A 19,824-nucleotide genomic window follows, 5' to 3' on the forward strand; every position below is an offset into this window, starting at 1 on the left:
TGTCAGAATTTTGCTACTTTCACACTTTTATCAATGCCAAAAACTTTAACCTGATAAAAAGCATCGACAGACAGGTGCTGCCGATGTGACGGGGAAAAATAAAAACAAACCGACCTTATTGTTGTCTTCGTACAGCATGATGACGATCTGAGTCATGTAGTTGAGTTCGGAGACGGCGCTGAGATAATCCATCGCTCGCTTCCACTGCTGGTCCTTCTCCTCCTGATGCAACGCACACACACACACACACACACACACACACACACACACACACACACACACACAGTAAAACATGAGTCCGATCTGTGGTCTGGCCGACGCTGTGAGCTTCGCGGTGTCTTACGTCCAGCAGCCCTCCGTAGCGGAAGATGCTGAGCAGCGAGTGGACGTGACTCTCGCTGGTGAAGTACAAACGCGTCCTGACGTGGCGTCCGGGCGACATCACTCCCCGAGAGTACCTGCAGAAAAAAAAAAAGAAAAAAAAAAATCCTCTCCGCCGTCAGCCGATACCGTTCGTTGTACGATGACGTCTTTTTTTTTTTTTTGGGGGGGGGGGGGGGGGGGGGGGGGGGGGGGGGATTTTGAATGCGAACGTCGGGACTCACAGAGGATGCAGCTTGTTGACCGACTCGTCCTCGTGGGTCCTCTGCAGGTCCAGCTGGATCTTCCTGACCAGCGGGAGGCAGTAGGCGTACGCGATGTCCAGTTTCTCCACGTTGTTTATGCCGTATTCCTGCAAAAATAAAAAAAACACTGAAAAATTATCTCATAAATGCTGACGTCGCAGTTTATCGTTGGTGATCCCCAAAGAGATGCCGTGATTTGTTCTGTTTTTCACAAAAACAACAAGAAAAGACTGTTTTTATTTGTTTAAATTCTTAACAAAACTCTATTTAAAAATGTTATAGAGCTGCAGTTTAGAAACATTTTTGCATAAAGAAGTGATAAAAACATTTCTTTCACGAGTTCCCGATTGTGCACTCTTTCTGTTTCTTATTTAAATTTTATTTTTTTAAACGTATACACAGTGAAGGTCAATCATCACGTGTCCGTCGTCTTCCTCCTCCATCTTTCCCACCTGCGGGATGACGATGTCGGCCAGAGCTCGGGACAGCCTGAACAGCTCCAGCGTGTCCTCCAGGCCCAGCGTGGCGTTGTGGATGACGTCGTACTTCACGCAGTCGTAGATGTCGGGGACCTTACTGATGTCGTAGCGGCCGTTCTTCATGCGGAAGTCGCGCTCCAGTTTGGACCAGCGCTGCAGCATCAGCTCCAGCGTCTCGCTGTGGTACAGCTGCAGGTCTGGTTGCGGGAGAGACACAGACACGTTCTTCAGCTGCGTCGAATACCGACGAGTCGGCAAAAATGCGATTTAGGGGAGAGGTCCGTGTGACGGACGCGGTCGCAGAGCGTCACCGTGACGATTTGTGGAACGTTTGATTTCCAGCTTCACGTCAATTAAAAAAAAAGAAAGAAAGTAAAATGCAAATAAAAAAAACCAGAATGTGATCATTTGCAAATCATGTAAAGTCATATTTTAATAGAAAAAAAGAACAAAGACAACATTTCTAATGTTTGTGCTTATTTTAAAATAAGCAACAAGGTGGGCGGAGTTTCTGGATCATGTTTCTATCTGGTTTCTTCTTTGGAGAGTTTTAACCTGCGTTTGTGATGAACTGTGTTCACAGACGATGGTTTTTACAAGTGTTCCTGAGCCCATGCAGTGATTTCCACTGCAGAACCGTGTCTGTTGTTGATGCAGTGCTGCCTGAGGGCCCGAAGATCAAACCAGTATCGGTTTTCTTCCTTGTCCTTTGTGTTCAGAGATTTCTCCAGATTCTCTGAATCTTTTAATGATATTATGAACTGCAGATGATTAAATCCATTAATTCTTTACAATTCACACAAAAGTCTTTCAGAGTGATGAACACTTTCCCCATCTTCACTGCTGAGAGACTCTGCCTCTCTGAAAGGCTCTTTTTTTTATACCCATTAATGCCACCGATCTGTTGCCAAGGTAACCTAATTAGTCGTGAGCTGTTCCACCAGGTGTTTATTTTTTTCCTTTAGCGAACTCTTTTCAGACGTGTTGCTGCTACTAAATTAAAAAATGAGCACAATTTTCTTCTGTATAAACAATACAAATTCCTCAGTTTCAACATTAGATTTGTTGTCTTTGGTGTATTTGCAATTAAACGCGGGTCTTACGTGATTTGTCAAATCATCGCATTGTTTTTATTTTACGTTTTACACATCGTATCGTATTATTGTATAAAATTGAAGAGAAAACGCAGCGAGCCAATTCAAATGTAAATATTCCCTCACCGGCCGACTTGGGGTCCTCCATCCTCTTGCGGATCTGAGAGGTGAGGCTCTGGATGAGGGCGTAGACCTGGTCACACGTGGCCACCGGGTTCTCCACGATCTTCATCGAATTCACCAGAGAGGCGCTACAGGTTGGAGCCAGCTGTCACACACACACACACACACACACACACACACACACACACACACACACACACATTAAAACAAAAAGCCAAATGATTACTGACAACTTTCATGTTAAAAAAGATCTCAACCCCCCCCTCACCCTGTCGTAGTCCTCGTCGGTGAACTCGCGGTCCTTCTGCAGGATCTCGTGCAGCCGGGCCTTGACGCGGTGCTGACAGCTGCTCAGCGAGTCGCTGTCGTTGTCCAGCAGCCCGTTCATGTTGGCGCTCTTCACCATCTGCACCAGGATGGGCGTCAGCTCGCCCTCCAGAGCCAGCAGACCCTGGATCAACGGGAGGAGCCGACATCTGTCACTCAACATCTTCCAAGTGATGATCGGAAAAGATTTTAAAGGTGTGGGCCAATGTGTTCATATAATAACAATAAACTTTATTTGTAGAGCAACTTTCATGCAATAAATGGAGCTCAAAGTGCTTCACAGCGAGAAAATTACATAAAAACAGACGTAAAGCAACATTAAAAAAATATAGAAAAGAAATGAGATCAATAAGAAACAGATAAAATGCATAAAATTAAACACAAATAGAGTTCAAATATAAAATATGCATTTTAAAGGCATCATAATATGTGACACGTGACTCACTAAGAGCTGAAGGAGACAAACACTCGGAGACAGGAATGATCTCGCTGACATCGACAGAAATGTATAAACGATATACTGTTTCAAACACCTTTTATAAAATAGTTGGATTTATAACCGGTGAAAATATGACTTCACTCGTTCTCGTCTGAAGTTGTTCCAACTCTGAAAGCTCGTCTGTATTTTACAGAAAAACTATCCTTTGAATATCAATTTTAATATCGGAGTTTTTTTTTTTTCTTTCTACTCAACTACAATTTTTTTTTTTAAATCTTTTCCAAACTCACAACTTATTTTTTTCTGGACACACAAATATTTAATATTTAAATGACACATTTTTCTTCTTTTTTGACGCGAATTAGAAATCTTAAACGATTCAGCTGGTCAGAGACTGAATCCTGTTTAGTTTAGTTATATTTGTTGTACAACTCTTTGTACCTTTGCGAACGCCGCGGCCGTCATCTGAACTCTGCCTTCGTCGGAGGCGTAGATCTTCAGGTCGTGTCTGTAGGTGCTGTGAAGCCGCAGCAAACCGCAGCCGGGAAACCCGGCGTAGTCTCCTGAGACAACGTTAAAAAAACAAGACCACAACGTTCAATTTCCACAAAGTCACAAATCAAATTAATCCCCCAAAAAACACATTTGTTTGAACCTTTATCGCCGTCCTGTCCAATGAAACAGCGCATCTACTTTCCTCGTCTGGGTTTTCCCGTTGTTTACATCTCGTGTTCAAACATCTCAGGAGTCTAAAACACGCTTTATGTTTGAGGAGATAACTTTTTAAATCCTCTCAGGTTTCGTCCTCTCTTCTGTGATTTAATCACCTGCTGGACTTTTGTTTACTTTGGTCATTTTAATAATGTGAACAACCAGATGAGTTTCTTTCTACGAGTTAACCGACAGGATAAAATGAGAGTGAAATAAAAAAAAACATTTAATAAAAAATAAATAAATAAATAAATTAAATTAAATAAAAAAAAAAAAATAATGTATATATATATATATATATATATATATTGATGAAGTTGAATGAATATTTTTTTTTTTTAAATTATGCATTATTTCTTTTCTTTTTTTCTCTCTTGAAGCAACGGTGAAAATAAAACAGCAACTTGAAAAAAAAATGAAAAAAAATGAGTGTGTACAATAAATATATACAATAAATGCTACGTTGCACAAAGGACCCACTTGATAATCAGCATGTAACAAACATTTCTCACTGCGGAGACTTGCATGTAATAATGAACTATTCATAGAATATGAATGTTTATTTCAGTTAAAAACAAGTAAGTTTCTGCTTTTTATGTCCTCTGTGATAAAAATATTTTGTGTGTGTCACCTTGTCCTCCGGGGTACATGCAGCGGAAGGCCCTCCCCAGCTCCTCCGCCTGCACTCGGCCGGCGGGAGTCAGCTCGCCCCCCCACTTCAGCACCAGCAGCAGAGACGGACCTTCTTTACGCGAGTCTAAAAAAACAAACGGAGAACGGAGCCAATCAGCTCGCAGCTTCTTACACCGAGTATTTTCTTTCCAAGTAGAACATGATAAAATAAAAATAAAAAATCATATCCTCCTACCTTCCTCCTCGCTGGAGGTCTTGGGCTGCCCGTGGGGCAGGTAGGTCAGCTGCACTTTCCTGTTGATGCCCGAGAAGTGTCCGTACCTTCATCAGCAGGAGGAATAAAACAAACAAATCATTACAAGGGCTAAAATATATTTATGGATAAACATGGTTGTAATGGCTTTCTCTTGTTTCTGATAACATAATGGCTGTTGTGTCTCTATGGCGACCGGGATATGAAGTTTTAAAAGTTGGAAGCTTGTTTACAGGACAAACAAGTCGTAACGTGGCAGATGGTGACCTTTTAAAATCTCATTTGTCAAAATCACAGCAGGAAGCCAAAGACAAATTTAGAGAAACACTCAACAAGAAGCTCCAGAAGTTTAGCACGTCGTTTATTTCAGCCGACAGCGTTTCACTTCTTTTAAAAGTTTACAGAGCGCAACGCTGTCCGTCAGGGTTTGAAACGATCTCGTACAACAAGTAGCTCCAAACCCAGAGATCTGATTGGTCGACTGTCCATTTGTCCAATATCACTCCGCCTCCTCAATGGTGAAATATAATTAGAGTTGAATGTCATATAATATGTAATATAATGTAGTTTCTACTTGTTATAGGTCAATTAAATGACCCATTTGGTGAAGTCGGGTCTCTTTTGGTCCTTTTTGGTCGCTCCGAGCACCCGTACCGAAACACCACGGATAGTCACGTGCTTAAGATCCTAGCAGCGGCTAGCTGGACCGGTTTGGTTTTTAACACGCGACACGGTGCTCTTAAAAATGTTAAAAATAGTTAGTTAGTTCCAACCAGACTGAGCGAGCTGAGCAGTTTAGTGTTTCTGTGTTCTGTATTTATTTGGTTTGAGGAACCATCTCGAGAAAGCAAATAAAACCATCCTCTCTGTTGCTATGGGCGTTGCTAAGGGTCGGCCTACTTCCTGGAGCAGAAAACATCGCATTACATTTCATAAGAGTCTACTGACAGATTGTTTTCCAGTTGGTAGTCGTACCCCGTGCGCTGCCATGGGAACGGAGATCGCACTAACCAAAAACAAAGTGTATATTTTGAGAGCGAATTGTCCCACGATTTTAAGACATTTTTGCCGTGACCAATAATGACGCCCTCTCATGCGTAACATCGCCCCACGGTGACACAGAAGTACGAGACGCGGCACCGAGTGGTTATTAAAGTGACTCCGGTTGTTTTCACTCGCCGCTTCACTCACATTTCCAGAACCGTCTTCAGCTGCTCCAGTTTGGACTTCTTCTCTTCGATCTCACAGTCGTTGTGTTGTCCCAGCTCGGCCAACAGCTGCCGCGTGATGTCCAGCACCTCCTGCACACGTTCAAAAAGACAGGCGTTAATCACACGGAAGTGGTCGAAAAAAACCAATAAAAGACAACCTGCTGACTCGGCTTTACCTGCAGCTGTTTGGGCTTCTTCAGCTTTAACTTCCCAGTTTTGTAGCCTCCGTATTTCTCGAACAGTTCAAAGAACCTGGAATGGAAAGCGAAAAAGAGAACGTGCAGAATGAAGTCTCAAAAAAATCTCGTCTTTGCGGGCAAACGGGGAAGGCGTTACCGTGGCGACGACCTACATGGGGTTTCGGACTTCCATCTTCATCTTCTGTTTGGGCGTCCGGTCTCCGTGTCGGATGACGGCGATGACGCAGCGCAGCTCCATCCTGGAGACGGAAAAGTTCACATTCATCTCGTAAAACCGGACTTTTATTCATTTAATCAGAAACCTGTTATTTCATAATAATGTAGAAAAGATTTAAAACAGTTCGCCTCTAAACTGAGTAAAACTGTTCGAGACAAATAACTCAAAGCTGCCCGACCAAACGGACAATTGATAAGAGGTCTATTCAATTTATTCTGAATGTTTTTCCTTTACAATCCAAATTGTCCATAAAAATTTTAGTCGACGATTAATTGTCAAACAAATAATTAAGATGAAACATTTAATCGTCTTTTTCGGTTCATTTTATGCCTCAGTTGCAGTTTAAGGCCGTTGATCTCACCGAGGTTAATTATGATCATACGCAACATGATAATTAAAATACTCTGGACATAAACTGTGGAACTGGTTATTATACGTCACATGAACGGTGACTCACATGGTGCCAGAGGTGGTGGGAACGATGGGGATGTCCTCCGCCTCGGTGGGGATGGACCAGGGGATCTGGAACTGAGGCGCCAGCTCGCGCATCACAATGTTCCTGCAAAATAAAAAATAAATTAAAAAAACACAAACGGGGACTGAAAACAATTTTATTCTGCGACTTTTTTTTAAACTTTTTCTTTACAATAAATCGAACAGAATGACACAAACAAAACAAAAACATCTGATCAGAGAGAAAAGAAGCTACAGTCAGTGATGAAGAACGAATACAAACATGTACAAGGCTTTTTTTTGTATATTTAGTGAAATTACACTCCAATAAGAACCGAGAGCTTCAGGAATAAAAGGAAATGACCTGAAAATTAAAGCAGCAGATCAGATCGAGAAGTAAAACCACAGAAAAAGCTGGAAGGAAGTGGGAAAAAATAAAAACTGCTGAGTCGGTTACCCGAGGATCTTGGCGCAGTCGTCGTAATACTTCATGGAGTTCTTGACGAAGCTGAAGCCGTTGACGTCGCACACGTACGAGTGTCCGTTGGCTCGCAGGAGGTCGAAGCCGCACACGGTTTGCTGCGGGGGTCAAGAGTTGGATGTAGAAAACCGGTTGTGACGTACGCAGGTGTTCATTCGTTCTCCTCCTCGGACTCGGACTCACCTTGAAGGCGAGACACACCTTCCTCGCCACCAGCTTCTCCATCGCCGACAGCATCACCGGGTACCGGACCTCTTTCCCCTCGCTGTCCCGCTCCACCTTCCCGTCCAAGGCCGGAGACTTCCGGGCCTCGGCGTGAGCGTAGTCGGGCCCCACCGTGTACACCTGATGTCACACACACACACACACACACACACACACACACACACACACACTTTATGTATGCAGTTGCTAAATTTTTTTTTTTTAAAGCGTTTTCAGAGCTCTAAATGAGTCACATGACAGAATATTTTATATCTGCATAAAACGATGCTTTGAAGTATCTTAAAAAAAAGTGTTGTAGTTTTTTTCTACCTTCACGTCGGTGCCGTCCGTTGGCATGAACTCTTCGTAGATGTACGAGCCCGTCTTCCTCACGCTGCTCTCCGGAGAGTAGACGCTGCTCCGGCTCCCGATCTACAGAAAAAACAAAAACAACGGACGTTAGTTGGAATCTTCATCATCATCCCGAGGCTGCAGCTCCGTGTTTCACCGGGCTAATGATTTATGACCCTGAACTTTCTTCTGGGGACACAAATAAGTCCTGAAGAAATGTGTCACTGCAACACAAAGTCTGTTTCTGACCTGCTCTTGAAATAAATGGCACATTACGATGGGTGAAAAGTGGTCGTTATGGCAACAAGCGCTGATAAAGCTGAAGGTCTAAGTTCTTTATTACCTGCCGGACGTTTCATCTCATCTTTAAACTGAAGTGAGCATATATATATATATATATATATATATATATTTTTTTTTTAAAGGCGCCGACAGAAGCACCTTTCTGAAGAGCCGCTGGCTGCCCCCCCCCGCCGAGGTCGGGTAGTAGATGTAGACGTTGTGGTCCTCGGCGCAGACAGGCTTCTCCACGAACGGCTTCTGGAAGATCTCGCCGTTCACCTCCACGTGGTCCTCTCCTTCCACCAGGTTGCACTCTGAGAGGCACACACACACACACACATACACACACACACACCGTCAGGAGGACACAAGACAAACATCTGACCGCTCATCTGTCTGCGAGCGTGAACGTCAGAGCCGTCGCATCGCGGCACCAGAAGTATGAGACGCTTGTGACCGCTTTGCATTTTGACTCCATAAATATCCAGGAGCTGAAATAAACCCCGCCGCCGTCTTTAATAAACGGCCTTCGGGACGCTGCGGAGGGACGACGGCGTCTTAACGAAGGAGAGAAAAAAAAGAAGCTTTAACCCCTTAAAAACCCAGATTATTCTCTATTAAAGTTCATATCTCACTCATTATAAACCATCTATGCTGTCGGCAGTCTCAGCGAACCTAATCTTTCATCATTTCATTTAATTAATATTAGCCTTTATATCATGTAGCTCACCATAAAAATATTGTCAGTCGAAATATATTTTTCTAGTTGTGTAGAGGAGGTTGAGAATCTGGTGCCATCTGAACCGTATCTGTTGGAGACTGGATGACTCAGCAAATTTGAAAAATTTAATTTGTGTGTTTAGTGCCTCAAAATAACCCTGTGATATGTGCTAATAACCGGAGTGTCGGCCCACTAATATGCTATTATTCTTATTTTAATACAAAGTGGGATGTAATGTCAGACGGTACAGAAGTCAGCTGTGATTTCTGAACGCTCAAGTCGAGCAGTTTCACAGGAAAATTGGACGCGCGTTAGACGTGATCTTTCTGTGCTCTAAGTTGGGAAAGTGAGTTAAAAACACGCATTAACTCGGTGTGATGCAGACGCCCACCAGAATCTGGTGCATGTAGGTGAAACTAGGTGCCAGGGCTGCAGTTTAGGGGGCGCTAGCGAGCCATTTGGCCACGCCCACTCGCGAAAACCACTACGATACGTCAATTTACGCCACGACGACTTAAATAACCAGAAAAAATAAATAATAACAGGGAAGAATAATCGCTTGAATTACAACAGAGGCTTTCGCACCACTCGGTGCTCGGGCCCGAATAAAAAACAAAGAAGTGACATGCGAGCAGCACACTGACCATCCGGTTTATCTGGGTCGCGGTTCAGCACGGCGTAGCGCGGCAGGTCGATGCCTTCCTCCTGCAGGATGCGGTACACTTCCCTCCTGGTTCAACAAAACCAACACAGGAAATAAATACACTTCTAATTCTCTCTCTCTTTTTTTTTTTTTTAAAACGTGCATTTTAATTTGAACAAACGATTGGAAATTTGTAAAAGAAAGTCAGAAGGACGAGGCGGACCTGTCCTGTATGTAGTACTGCATGTTCAGGTCATTGATGAGCAGAGGGTTCCTCAGCTTGGCGTAGCTCACCGCTTTATCCAGCGGGAAGCCTGGTTTCAACAGAGGAAATCAATCAGTGGATAAAACTCAATAGATGAGGGGAAAAAAAAAAAAACACCTGTCGGACGAACCGCTATTATTTTTCGTACGATTGTGATAAAGGCAATAAGCCGACACAGCAAAACGATTTGTTACGAAAGAAAATGTGCAACAGACGTCCCCAAACTAATTCATGAAGTTTCTTCTGAATATTTGAAGGCGAACTGTTTACAAATACATCTATAATTCTTATTTTGAATGTTTGTATAATTGTATGTTTTAAAAAATTTAATACATGTCAGTATTTTGTCATATTGCCAAAACAAAGATATATCGTGATATTATTTGAGCTATATCGCCCCCTACAGTCCCTTCAGATATAACCTGTTTATTTCTTACCTCACAAGGGAATGTGTGTGTTTGTGTTCATCTTTTTTCAAGGTCCTCCACTGCATATTTTTCTAAATAGTCTCATTATACAAGCAATGTTGTTAATTTCTTTTCAACCGTACCATAAAAAATAAAAAAAAGACAAACAAACTGTCTGACCCACCAGCGGGACCTCAGAGTTTAAAGGAGACAAACAGTGCAGACACAAAAAAAAAAAAAAAAAAAAAAAAAAAAGGCCTAAATTCAACCTGCAGAATCAGAAAAGAAAACCTCTCATTAAACCCTTTTGGTTTTGCATGTCACATTTTTAAGAAGAGGAACAACGATTCGGCTTTAACAGGAAGGTAATTGGATGCTATTTGGGGAATAGTTTATTCATTCAATTCATATATTAGGGAAAAGAAATGCCGCAAAAAATTGGCTTTCGACTTTCACTTCGGCTAAAACTACTTGAAGGAAACGTCTCACCATCTTTGGACATATTTTATACACACACCAAAACAGAGAAAATAATCTGCACATTAACAGATATAACTTGTTTGTTATGAGCCATAAGATGCACAATGTGTGTATTGTGTGTGTGTGTGTGTGTGTGTGTGTGTGTGTGTGTGGTACCCTTGGAGTGGAAGGAGATGAGGCAGTCGCACAGAGGCCACTTGTCCACGTCCTCGTTGAGGATGACGTCCTCGGGGAAGATGACCACGGTGATGTACTCGAACCTGCAGAGCCTCTCCAGGATCTGGGTCATCGGCTTGGACTTGGACTTCTTCATCATGCAACAGATCCCCACCACGATCTGTCGCTCCGGGGGCTGAAGGAGGAGGAAGACAGCAACATTTTAATGATATGCCTTCAAGACCCGAGACATACAATGACAGCTTTGTCCCACTGAAGAGATGAATGTGTAAAAAAAAAATGTATTTATTTTTTTTCTTCCAAACATACTAGCAGCTAAAAATAGAAGTTGTTGTTTCTGCTTTTCTCAGAACGATGTGTGAAAGGACGCGACCATATTTGGACAAGCTGGGGGGAGGAGCTAGCGGTGGATCTGACTCAATCTGATTGGAAACCTGACGATACTACGCCCCATCCACCGGCAGGCCTGTCAATCAATCAGACATGCCCACAAAAAAAAAAAATCCATCTTTATGAATCTTCTTTTCTAATGAATGAGGGATTATTTTCAGATGGACCTCCAGAAAACTAATAAGAAGGAGTGACTTTAGCTAACAACACCGAGATAACTGATGGACACATTTTATTCACTTTGGATTTGATGAGAGAAGTTGAATGGGAGTCTATGGAGCCGGAGGCTTTTTGGAGCCGACCTCTAGTGGCAGCTGGTGGTATTGCAGTTTAAGAAACTTCTGGATCGGAACTATTTTTCATACTTGGACGCGACGAACACTTTTATATCCAGTCTGTGATTTTAAGTTACTTAAAGTACAGAAGAAAGTCCTGCTTCTTCACACACGTCATCTGATATCTGACCTGCACGTTCAGCAGGTTTAACTCAGCTCATACAAACCCTTCAGACATTAAACATTTCTGCTGAGCTGTTTTTAAGAAATTCTGGCGTTAAGTTTTTTGTCATAAACACAAAAGTGGAAAAAGCTGCTGACGGTGCAAATATATAACTTGACATCACTGCGATATTACTCATTTACCGAGTCCGTGTCTTCGTCGTCCTCGTACAGCTCCATGTCTGTCCTCATGCTGTCGTCCAGGACCTCGCTCTCATCGTCCTCGCAGCCCACGAAGAATCTGGGAGCGCCACGCCGGCTCTCGCCCGGGCTGTTGGGCTCTGACATCACAGACCCCGGCGGCCCTCAGCGTCCCGCCGCGCCATCGTACACCAACACACACCCCCGCCGGAGAGCGGGCCGTCGACGGGAGGGCGCGAAGGCCTCGGAGGGAGGGGGAGGGAGGGGGGGGAGTCCGCTCTGCCGTGTGACGCAGAGCAGCGGGAGGAGGAGGAAGAGGAAGGCGCTCAAACATAAACGTTTATGTGAGGAATTTAAAGCGCGGGCCGACCCGCCGCGATGATGTCGTTACTCCGGTTTCTCATTCGTCATCCTGCAGATTCACATCTTCAAATTATGACGCTCCGGTTCACACGACGACGGTCTTCTCCTCCATTCGTACGCAACACTGACAACCCTAACAAAAAGACACAAAACAAAACCAATGCTTCATTGTGTTACACTCCTCATCCATGTTTCTTTACAAGCACCTCCCACCAAACCCCCAAAAAGAGACCAAACACTAAAAGTACTCGTAGAACTGCAGTTACGTCCGATAACTACTACGTATTTACGGAGTCTCTGTGCATCCGTTTTCAGTTCGGCTCAGCAGAGTCGCTCGTGCAATTTGTTGTGTTTCTCTGCTCTGCTGGTGGTCTGTGTTTGGTGAAGGGGGCGTGGCCTAAACCGGGTCGAACGTTACCGGAGGCGGTGATGACAACGACACTCATTACCTGACTGTACATTTTTTATTTTTCTTTAAACGCAATAAAAGTGCAAAAAGTAAGCTTGTGGCCGCTTGTAAATAAAATATTAAAACACATACCATGGTGTCATGAGATGAGGATATGTGACTAACCCCCCCGTCCGTCTGCCTCAGGGAAACACTGCATACTATAATTTTTTTTTCTGATTCCTTTCAAAACCTGTTCCTGTGTTGTTTGTTCACTCGGCGGTTATTAAAAAAAAAGGGTTGAGACTTGAATCCCAGACACGACTGAAATCAATGAGAAGGAACCAATAACAGAATTATAATGAACATCATCGGTATCTTTTATTCAAGGGCGTCCCACTGTTTATTTTTCTTAATAGTCTCATTATGAAAGCGATGTGAGAAACGTCTTTTCAACTGTACCATCCAAAAAAAGAAGAAGAAAAAAAAAGACCATTATGTCTGACTCTGAAAATCCCACCTTAACATTAACGTAGAAATGGTTGCGTATTGGATCAATAATTACCTGCAGGAACTCACTCTACTGTTACACAGTTAAGGCTGAACATTAAGCCGGTCGAGGAGAGTCGGCGGACAAATCGCAAACTCCTCGTTACTCTCCGACAGAAACCTGAACAACAACAACGACTGCAGCTGAAAACACTTGTTAGAATAAAGCGGCCTCGAAGGGGTCCGAATGACACAATAAACAAACTGTCTGAACCGCCGGCGGGACCTCAGAGTTTTAAAGGACACAAACAGCGCAGACACAAACAAAAAGGCCTAAATTCAACCTGCAGGAATCGAGTTGTTTATTTTAAACCACTCTGACCTAAAAAAACATCTCCGATTTAATCCTTCATGGTTTTGCAAGTAACATTTTTAAGAAGAGGAACGATAATTCGGCTTTAACAGGAAGTTAATTGGATACTATTTGGGTAATAGTTTATTCATTTAATTCATATTAACGGGAAAAGAAACCCATAAAGAAATTGGCTTTACCACCATCTTTGGACATATTTTATACACACACACACACACACAAAAAGAGAAAATCATCTGCACATTAATCACACATTAAATAAATATTAGGTCATAAACAGCTTTTCTATGACTGCAAGAAACGGTTTTAAGAATAAACTGAATGTTGTTATTGCAAAAACATTTCACGTTAAGGTTACGTTCGTGTACACGAACTTCAGGAAATGAAACAATGAGGTTTTGTCGCCGTTCTTCGTTATGACGACTGTATAAATATTTAACCGCTGCCCGGTGCATCACACACACACACACACACACACACACACACACACACACACACACACACACAAATTCATTCTTCCTCAAACTCAAACTCTGGCACACGGTTGATTTTAAATAAACTCTCCATGCTAAGTGGATTAGAGTTTCAGAGCCTGAGCAGAACAGTTAATCTCTTCCATTACACCTGTTTACTGAGGCTGCCGGCGCGGCCGCGAGGACGCCGAGGTTACATCCCTCTTTTGTTTTTAGTTTTTATGCAACTTTTTGGGGGATTTAAAATGACCTGTTTACGTTCTAGTTTTAATGCAACACGGAGCTGTCGTGGGGTAAAAACCTTGACTTCCCGAGCCAAGTTTTAAGGAGCTTAAATTAAAAAAAAACTTCTCTTGTTTTCACCTTTTTTTTTTTCTCTTTTTTTTTAAGTAGATTTAATAAACCTAAGAGAAAGGATAATTGTGTCAAGATCAAACATGAGATTGTAATTGAGGTTTTTCATGACCATTATTCAAGATGAATTAATCATTTGATTTGGTCAGAAAGTAGCAAAAAAAATGTGACCAGCACTTGAACTACAAATGCCTTTGTCTTTCTCAAATTTATGATATGAAAACAGAGAAAAAGCAATAAATCTTTAAACATGAGAAGCCGGAAACGGACTGTATTTGAAGTTTTTGTTTAAAAATGCCCAACAATTAATAAATTATCAAAATAGCTGATGTTTCCTTTATATTTTTAAGGAACTAAAACTTTTTTAAGGAACTTTTAAGGGACTAATCAATCAATCAACTGATCGTTACAACTTTAAAGCCCCAAAAATTTTAAAAGAAGCACCACATTTCTAAAATCTCATACGACGATATGATAAAACATTTCACTACCAACTCGGATAAACAGGAGGAAGCGTCAACAAATGGGACTGAGACACATGTTCGTTTCTTTTGCCCTCTGACCTCCATTTCCTGAATAAGCACCAGGACGTCTTTAAAATAAAACTATATTTCATCTCATTTATAGGAGGGTGGGGTGGGCGAGGCCTCGTTTCCCGTGACGTTTATCGAGGAGACCAAGTTTCAAATTTCTTTGACCTGACAGCGACATAAAACCGACTTGCAGAGCGAAGCCAGGTGCAGAGATTTATTGCCAAATCATGATGTTTAATAGCTTCGGTGTCTCCCTCTTCTCTTCTGTATTAAAGGCTGAGGTGTTTCTAAACTGAACGAAAAGAAGAATTTCCCCACTGAAACTTTACTCCTGCAGTGTGCAGATGTTTATTAGAAAAAAGGTACTGAAACTCGTATCTTCAAATCGTGCACCGCCGTTGAACATTAAGCCGGTCGAAGAGTCGGCGGACAAACCGGAACGACAACAACTCACTCAACGATGCACACAACGACGACTGCAGCTGAAAACACTTGTTAGAATAAAGCGGCCCCGAAGGGGTCTGAATGAGACAATAAACAAACTGTCTGAACCGCCAGCGGGACCTCAGAGTTTTAAAGGACACAAACAGCACAGACGCAAAAAAAAAAAAAAAAAGGCCCAAATTCAACCTGCAAGAATCGGGTGGTTTATTTTAAACCACTCTGACCTAAAAATAAAAACAACTCTCATTTAATCCTTCATAGTTTTGCATGTTATGTTTTTAATAAGAGGAACGATGATTAGGCTTTAACAGGAAAGTCATTGGGCAATTATTGATTCATTTAATTCTTAATTTAGGGAAAAGAAATGCTAAAAAATTATTTAATTTAACTACGGCAGCAAAGTTGATTAAACGATCCCCAGAAACCATTTTTCATGATCATCTCGTGATGTGGTAACCTCAAGGTACTTCAGTATTTCTATTTAAGGCTACTTCATACTTCCAATCCACTACATTTTATCAGGAAATACTGTACTTTCTAATGCACTCCATTTATCTGACAGCTTCAGCTACTTTTGAATCTAAAGATTTATACATAATGAATAATATAACACGCTTTTAAAATACAACACATTGTTAAAGATGAATCCTGTAATTTTCCCTCTAACGTTTTACAAGAAAGTATTTTAGCTCAACATAAAAAAATAAAAAACTACTGATGAAAAATGAAAATATATATATATATATATATATATATATTTTATAATTTTATTTGTATTCTGTAATTTTGTATTGCTTTTGCGGTATCTTCCATGCTGCTGTAACAAAAATATTTCCCCTTGCGGGATAAAAAAAAAAGTCTATCTATCCTCTATCTCTCCATCTATCTACTTACATTCCACAACTGCAAATAAATAAATATAAACAAACGCTCCCTGCTGTAAAGACACTTCAATAAAACCGTGGATGTTCTGACAGCAATTCACTTCAGTTGATATAAACATAAATAAACTGGTAGTAAACACCAGTCCTCGGGGAAAAAAATATTTTCATGCAGAAAAAAAAACATGTCACAGCTCGTTGCACCTGATTTTCCTGTTGGTGTTGGTGGTGGTGTTGGTGGTGGTGGGGGGTTGAACTGAACAGCAGAGCCGTGCTCGGTTCACGGTAACCGGACATTCAGGTCTGTTTCTGCCGTTACTTTTCATTGCAGCAGGTTCATTAATCAAAAACGGGACGCCGCGTATGAAAACGTGAATGTACTCGAAACACGGTTGTGATGATATTTTTGCACGTAAAAAAAGAAAAGCCCCTTCCACGGTTCAACGACCGCGTCGCGTGGCGGAGGAATCTCCGTTAATTGTTGGTGCAGCGTTCAGATACATTCAAGCTCATGTGAGCTAATATTAGCATCCCGGCTAGTTCGCTAAGTAAACAAGTCGTCCGAGGCCATTTTGTCTGCATTTGAAGTGGATGTCAAACCCCCGCAGCCGTTAATCAACGTTTAACGGTTAACACGGGATGCCTGTACACCGTAATTCCGTTACCGGTGAGTAAGATAAAAACTAAAAAAACCGAGTGAACTCACCGGAGGAGGCTCGGAGGCTTCGTGCCGCTGCTCATCAGCTCGCTTCCTTCAACTCCTGACAGTTTGCATGTGAAACCAATCTTTTTTCTTTTTCTTTTTTTACAGTTTGACGCACGGGGGATTGAGCGGCGTCTGAAACAACCAATAGGAAAAGGAGAATCAGTCTGAGAGGGGCGTGACGCAAAGACGACAAGGAGCCAATCAGCAACGAACACAGACAGCAGAGGGAGCGAAACAAAACCCACAAAGAGGAGCGTAGCGCCCTCTGGTGGAACAGAGACGAGGCGAGGAGACACGGTTTTAAAATTATACTTCACTTCATTCAAAAGGCAAATATTCTTCAAACGCTGTATGATCTGATATTGTGATGTATTTTTTTAAGCATATATATTTGATAGAAATTGATGTAAAATCACTGCTTTAAAATAATACTATTTCAATGCAGATTAATATAGTGGATTTACACTTGTTATTTAATCATGTTTTAGTGAAGAATAACAAACTTAAAGACTTATTTATTATTACTACTGCTATTATTATCACTAGTAGTAGTACATTTTTCGCGTGGCATGCCTGTTACCGGCCCACATGGACCTGTAATATTGTAGGTGTGATTATTTGTTTTACGACCGGACCAGAATGGAAATCCTGCATCGACCTCCAGTTTAACACTTCAACACGTTGTCACGTGACAGCCGTCTATACTTTTTTATTTTTTTAAGTTTTAAAGAATAAACCTAAAGAATATAGCCAAATCCAAATATATTATTCATATTAGCAGTAATTTATTTGCATCTTTTGGTGGACTTAGTGGTCCTTTAGTTTTAAGATGTGTCTCCAGATTAAATACAAGCTTGTTTTTGTTTGAGGATCTCAGGAAAATCAGCTCAGATAAAATAGGAGGAAGAGAAAGCTGCGAAGTATCCTCAAAAGTCAACTGTAAAATCTGAAAAAAATCAATTCAAGTCCTGCTGCAGTTCATGAATCCACCACCAGGAGTTTTATTTGTGTTGAACTTCTCTCCTTTAACTCAGCATTTTATTTTTTAAAAGGTGACCGTGCTGATGTTGACGTTGACGTGAGGGTCGAACGCTGACGTCAGCGTGTTTCTGCATGTTTGACTAACGCGGTTTCATACATACCTGAGAGCACGCAGGTCCAGCTGCTGCACCTCCTTATGAAAAGAGCATTTTTAATAAACAGTGGGCTTAACAAGGCTCCTCTGTAAGGCACTCTGAACATGGGAGTGGGTGTGTGTGTGTGTGTGTGTGTGGGGGGGGCACTTACACAAATATTATCAGAGTAAAAACAAATAAAACTCATTTTAAGCTCTCAGTGTTTCTTCTTTTTCTTTTTTTTTTTAGTCATAAACGACAATTTCCATAAAATCTGGCGCTGCTGTTTTTTTTTTTATGCATCATATATATTTCCAGTCCGATTTCTGTGAACAGCCCTCATTGTATTCTCCTCCTTCACAGAGACCCTCTGTGACGACGCCTCTCATATGGTTCCTATTTGCCAGAGCGATTTCGCAGCAGCGTGTCAAACTGGGACAACGAGCCTCATTATTGGATGAACTTCCAGCAGCCGGACCTCCCGACTCGGCACTTTTTCTTTTTTTGGATTTTGGGCCCAATTCGCTTCTATAAACACATCGTCTTTCGAATTAGTGGGAAGACAGTACATTTTGTGTGTTTTGTGGATTTCTCCTGAAATTCCCAACAAGTTTTGCGTGAATAAAAGCTTCATAAATCAGGGTTATTAACAATATACGAAGAAACGACCTTCGTTAAAAAAAAAAAAAGCCTGCAGAATATAGACGAGAATAAAACATGAAAGTTTGGAAAACATTTTGAAAACACAGCCTTTTTCCCCCCGTCTTTATTCTGAAGGTTTTTTTTAACTGTGTTTTATTCATCATTTATCATTCAGCCTGATTTATACATTTTATTAAAAAATAAATAAATAAATAAATATTATTGGCTGTTGACACTATTGTATGATTCATGGAGTGGTAAAAGTAGATCCCCCTCTCATGAATTTTTTAATAGGTAAACCAAATAGAATAAAAAACAAAAAGTTTAAACCGGATTTTTATCCAAAGTTAAGATATGCGTTCTGAAATGTATGCAAATTAAGGCATATTTCATTAAAGCAATTTCCACATTAAAACATTTTTTAAAGCATTTTCTGAAAACATGAAATAAAAAGAAAATACTTGTTTTTAAATACATAACGATCTATTCGTGTATTCAGCCACATTTATTTTTTTACCTTCAAATCTCAACAACAATCAGCTTTTCCCGCCTTTTTCCCGGCTGCTGCCGACGAGGCAACTTTCAGCTCGTACGCTGAGGTGCGGTGCGGGTGGAAATTTCCCCCGGAGGGTTTAGTAAATGTTTTGGATCGTTTCCTTTGAGGAGGCGGGTTGGATATCAACACATTAGAGAGTCGTGTTGTTGGCTGACATGTTTGATGATTACCATGAACACACAGCACCACATCCGCACCAGAAAATAGTCCCCAACAAATACATATATATGTAACTCAAAACACCGTTAAACTACTTGAAATTCTCTTTAATAACATCCTGACCGATATTTCCAGCTGCAGAAGTCACGGAGTCATAAAAGCTTCAAATTAGCAGCGACAGGGAGAATATTTATCGGGTATTTTAACAGGCCCGTGTGAAACATGTCCTGTTTGAGCCGCAGCAGTGAAGGAAATAAAACACTTCCAACCCTCCTTTCAAAGAGCGACTGCAGCGACGCGGCGGTTTAACGAGTCCGGGTGTCGGGGAAACACCGGGCCGGCAGCGGTCTGGTCCACGAGGTGGACGTCGAGATGAACGTCCGCTCTGTGCTCCGCCAGAAGGGAAACAGTGTTCGGTCAGAAACACACACACACACACACACACACACACACACACACACACACACACACACACACACACACACACACACACACACACACACACACCCTCCAACACGTCCACAGGTCAAGTATTGATTCTCA

General features: G+C 41.7%; 1 protein-coding gene and 1 long non-coding RNA gene across 15 annotated transcripts in view; one reads left to right on the forward strand and one right to left on the reverse strand.

Annotated features, from left to right (window-relative positions):
* ppip5k1a (diphosphoinositol pentakisphosphate kinase 1a) overlaps positions 1-16,919 on the reverse strand; it is a 30,424-nt gene extending 13,505 nt beyond the window's left edge. For 12 of the 14 annotated variants that reach the window (XM_069175119.1, XM_069175118.1, XM_069175110.1 and 9 more), the window contains exons 1-22: positions 16,810-16,918; positions 11,809-12,301; positions 10,757-10,952; positions 9,672-9,762; positions 9,450-9,535; positions 8,244-8,398; positions 7,782-7,883; positions 7,431-7,592; positions 7,224-7,345; positions 6,771-6,872; positions 6,249-6,335; positions 6,073-6,148; positions 5,877-5,986; positions 4,668-4,753; positions 4,431-4,556; positions 3,530-3,651; positions 2,591-2,773; positions 2,326-2,467; positions 1,079-1,302; positions 606-733; positions 344-458; positions 115-222 (exon numbers count right to left, since the gene is read on the reverse strand). In XM_069175119.1, coding sequence (XP_069031220.1) covers positions 115-222; positions 344-458; positions 606-733; positions 1,079-1,302; positions 2,326-2,467; positions 2,591-2,773; positions 3,530-3,651; positions 4,431-4,556; positions 4,668-4,753; positions 5,877-5,986; positions 6,073-6,148; positions 6,249-6,335; positions 6,771-6,872; positions 7,224-7,345; positions 7,431-7,592; positions 7,782-7,883; positions 8,244-8,398; positions 9,450-9,535; positions 9,672-9,762; positions 10,757-10,952; positions 11,809-11,952 — 2,667 coding nt within the window. In that variant the 5' untranslated portion in view covers positions 11,953-12,301; positions 16,810-16,918. Of the gene's footprint in view, positions 1-114; positions 223-343; positions 459-605; positions 734-1,078; positions 1,303-2,325; positions 2,468-2,590; positions 2,774-3,529; positions 3,652-4,430; positions 4,557-4,667; positions 4,754-5,876; positions 5,987-6,072; positions 6,149-6,248; positions 6,336-6,770; positions 6,873-7,223; positions 7,346-7,430; positions 7,593-7,781; positions 7,884-8,243; positions 8,399-9,449; positions 9,536-9,671; positions 9,763-10,756; positions 10,953-11,808; positions 12,302-16,809 lie in introns of all 14 variants that reach the window. The other 2 variants (XM_069175121.1, XM_069175120.1) reach the window with 1 other exon arrangement.
* LOC138213830 (uncharacterized) lies at positions 16,354-18,976 on the forward strand. The gene is made up of 3 exons (XR_011179573.1): positions 16,354-16,770; positions 16,915-17,138; positions 18,288-18,976. It is a non-coding gene; the product is annotated as an uncharacterized lncRNA (long non-coding RNA).
* The last annotated feature ends 848 nt before the right edge of the window (positions 18,977-19,824 follow it).

The sequence above is a fragment of the Embiotoca jacksoni genome, unplaced genomic scaffold, assembly GCF_022577435.1.
Source record: "Embiotoca jacksoni isolate LCO1_2020_lvr unplaced genomic scaffold, fEmbJac1.0.p SCAF_64, whole genome shotgun sequence".
NCBI classification, from domain to species: domain Eukaryota; kingdom Metazoa; phylum Chordata; class Actinopteri; family Embiotocidae; genus Embiotoca; species Embiotoca jacksoni.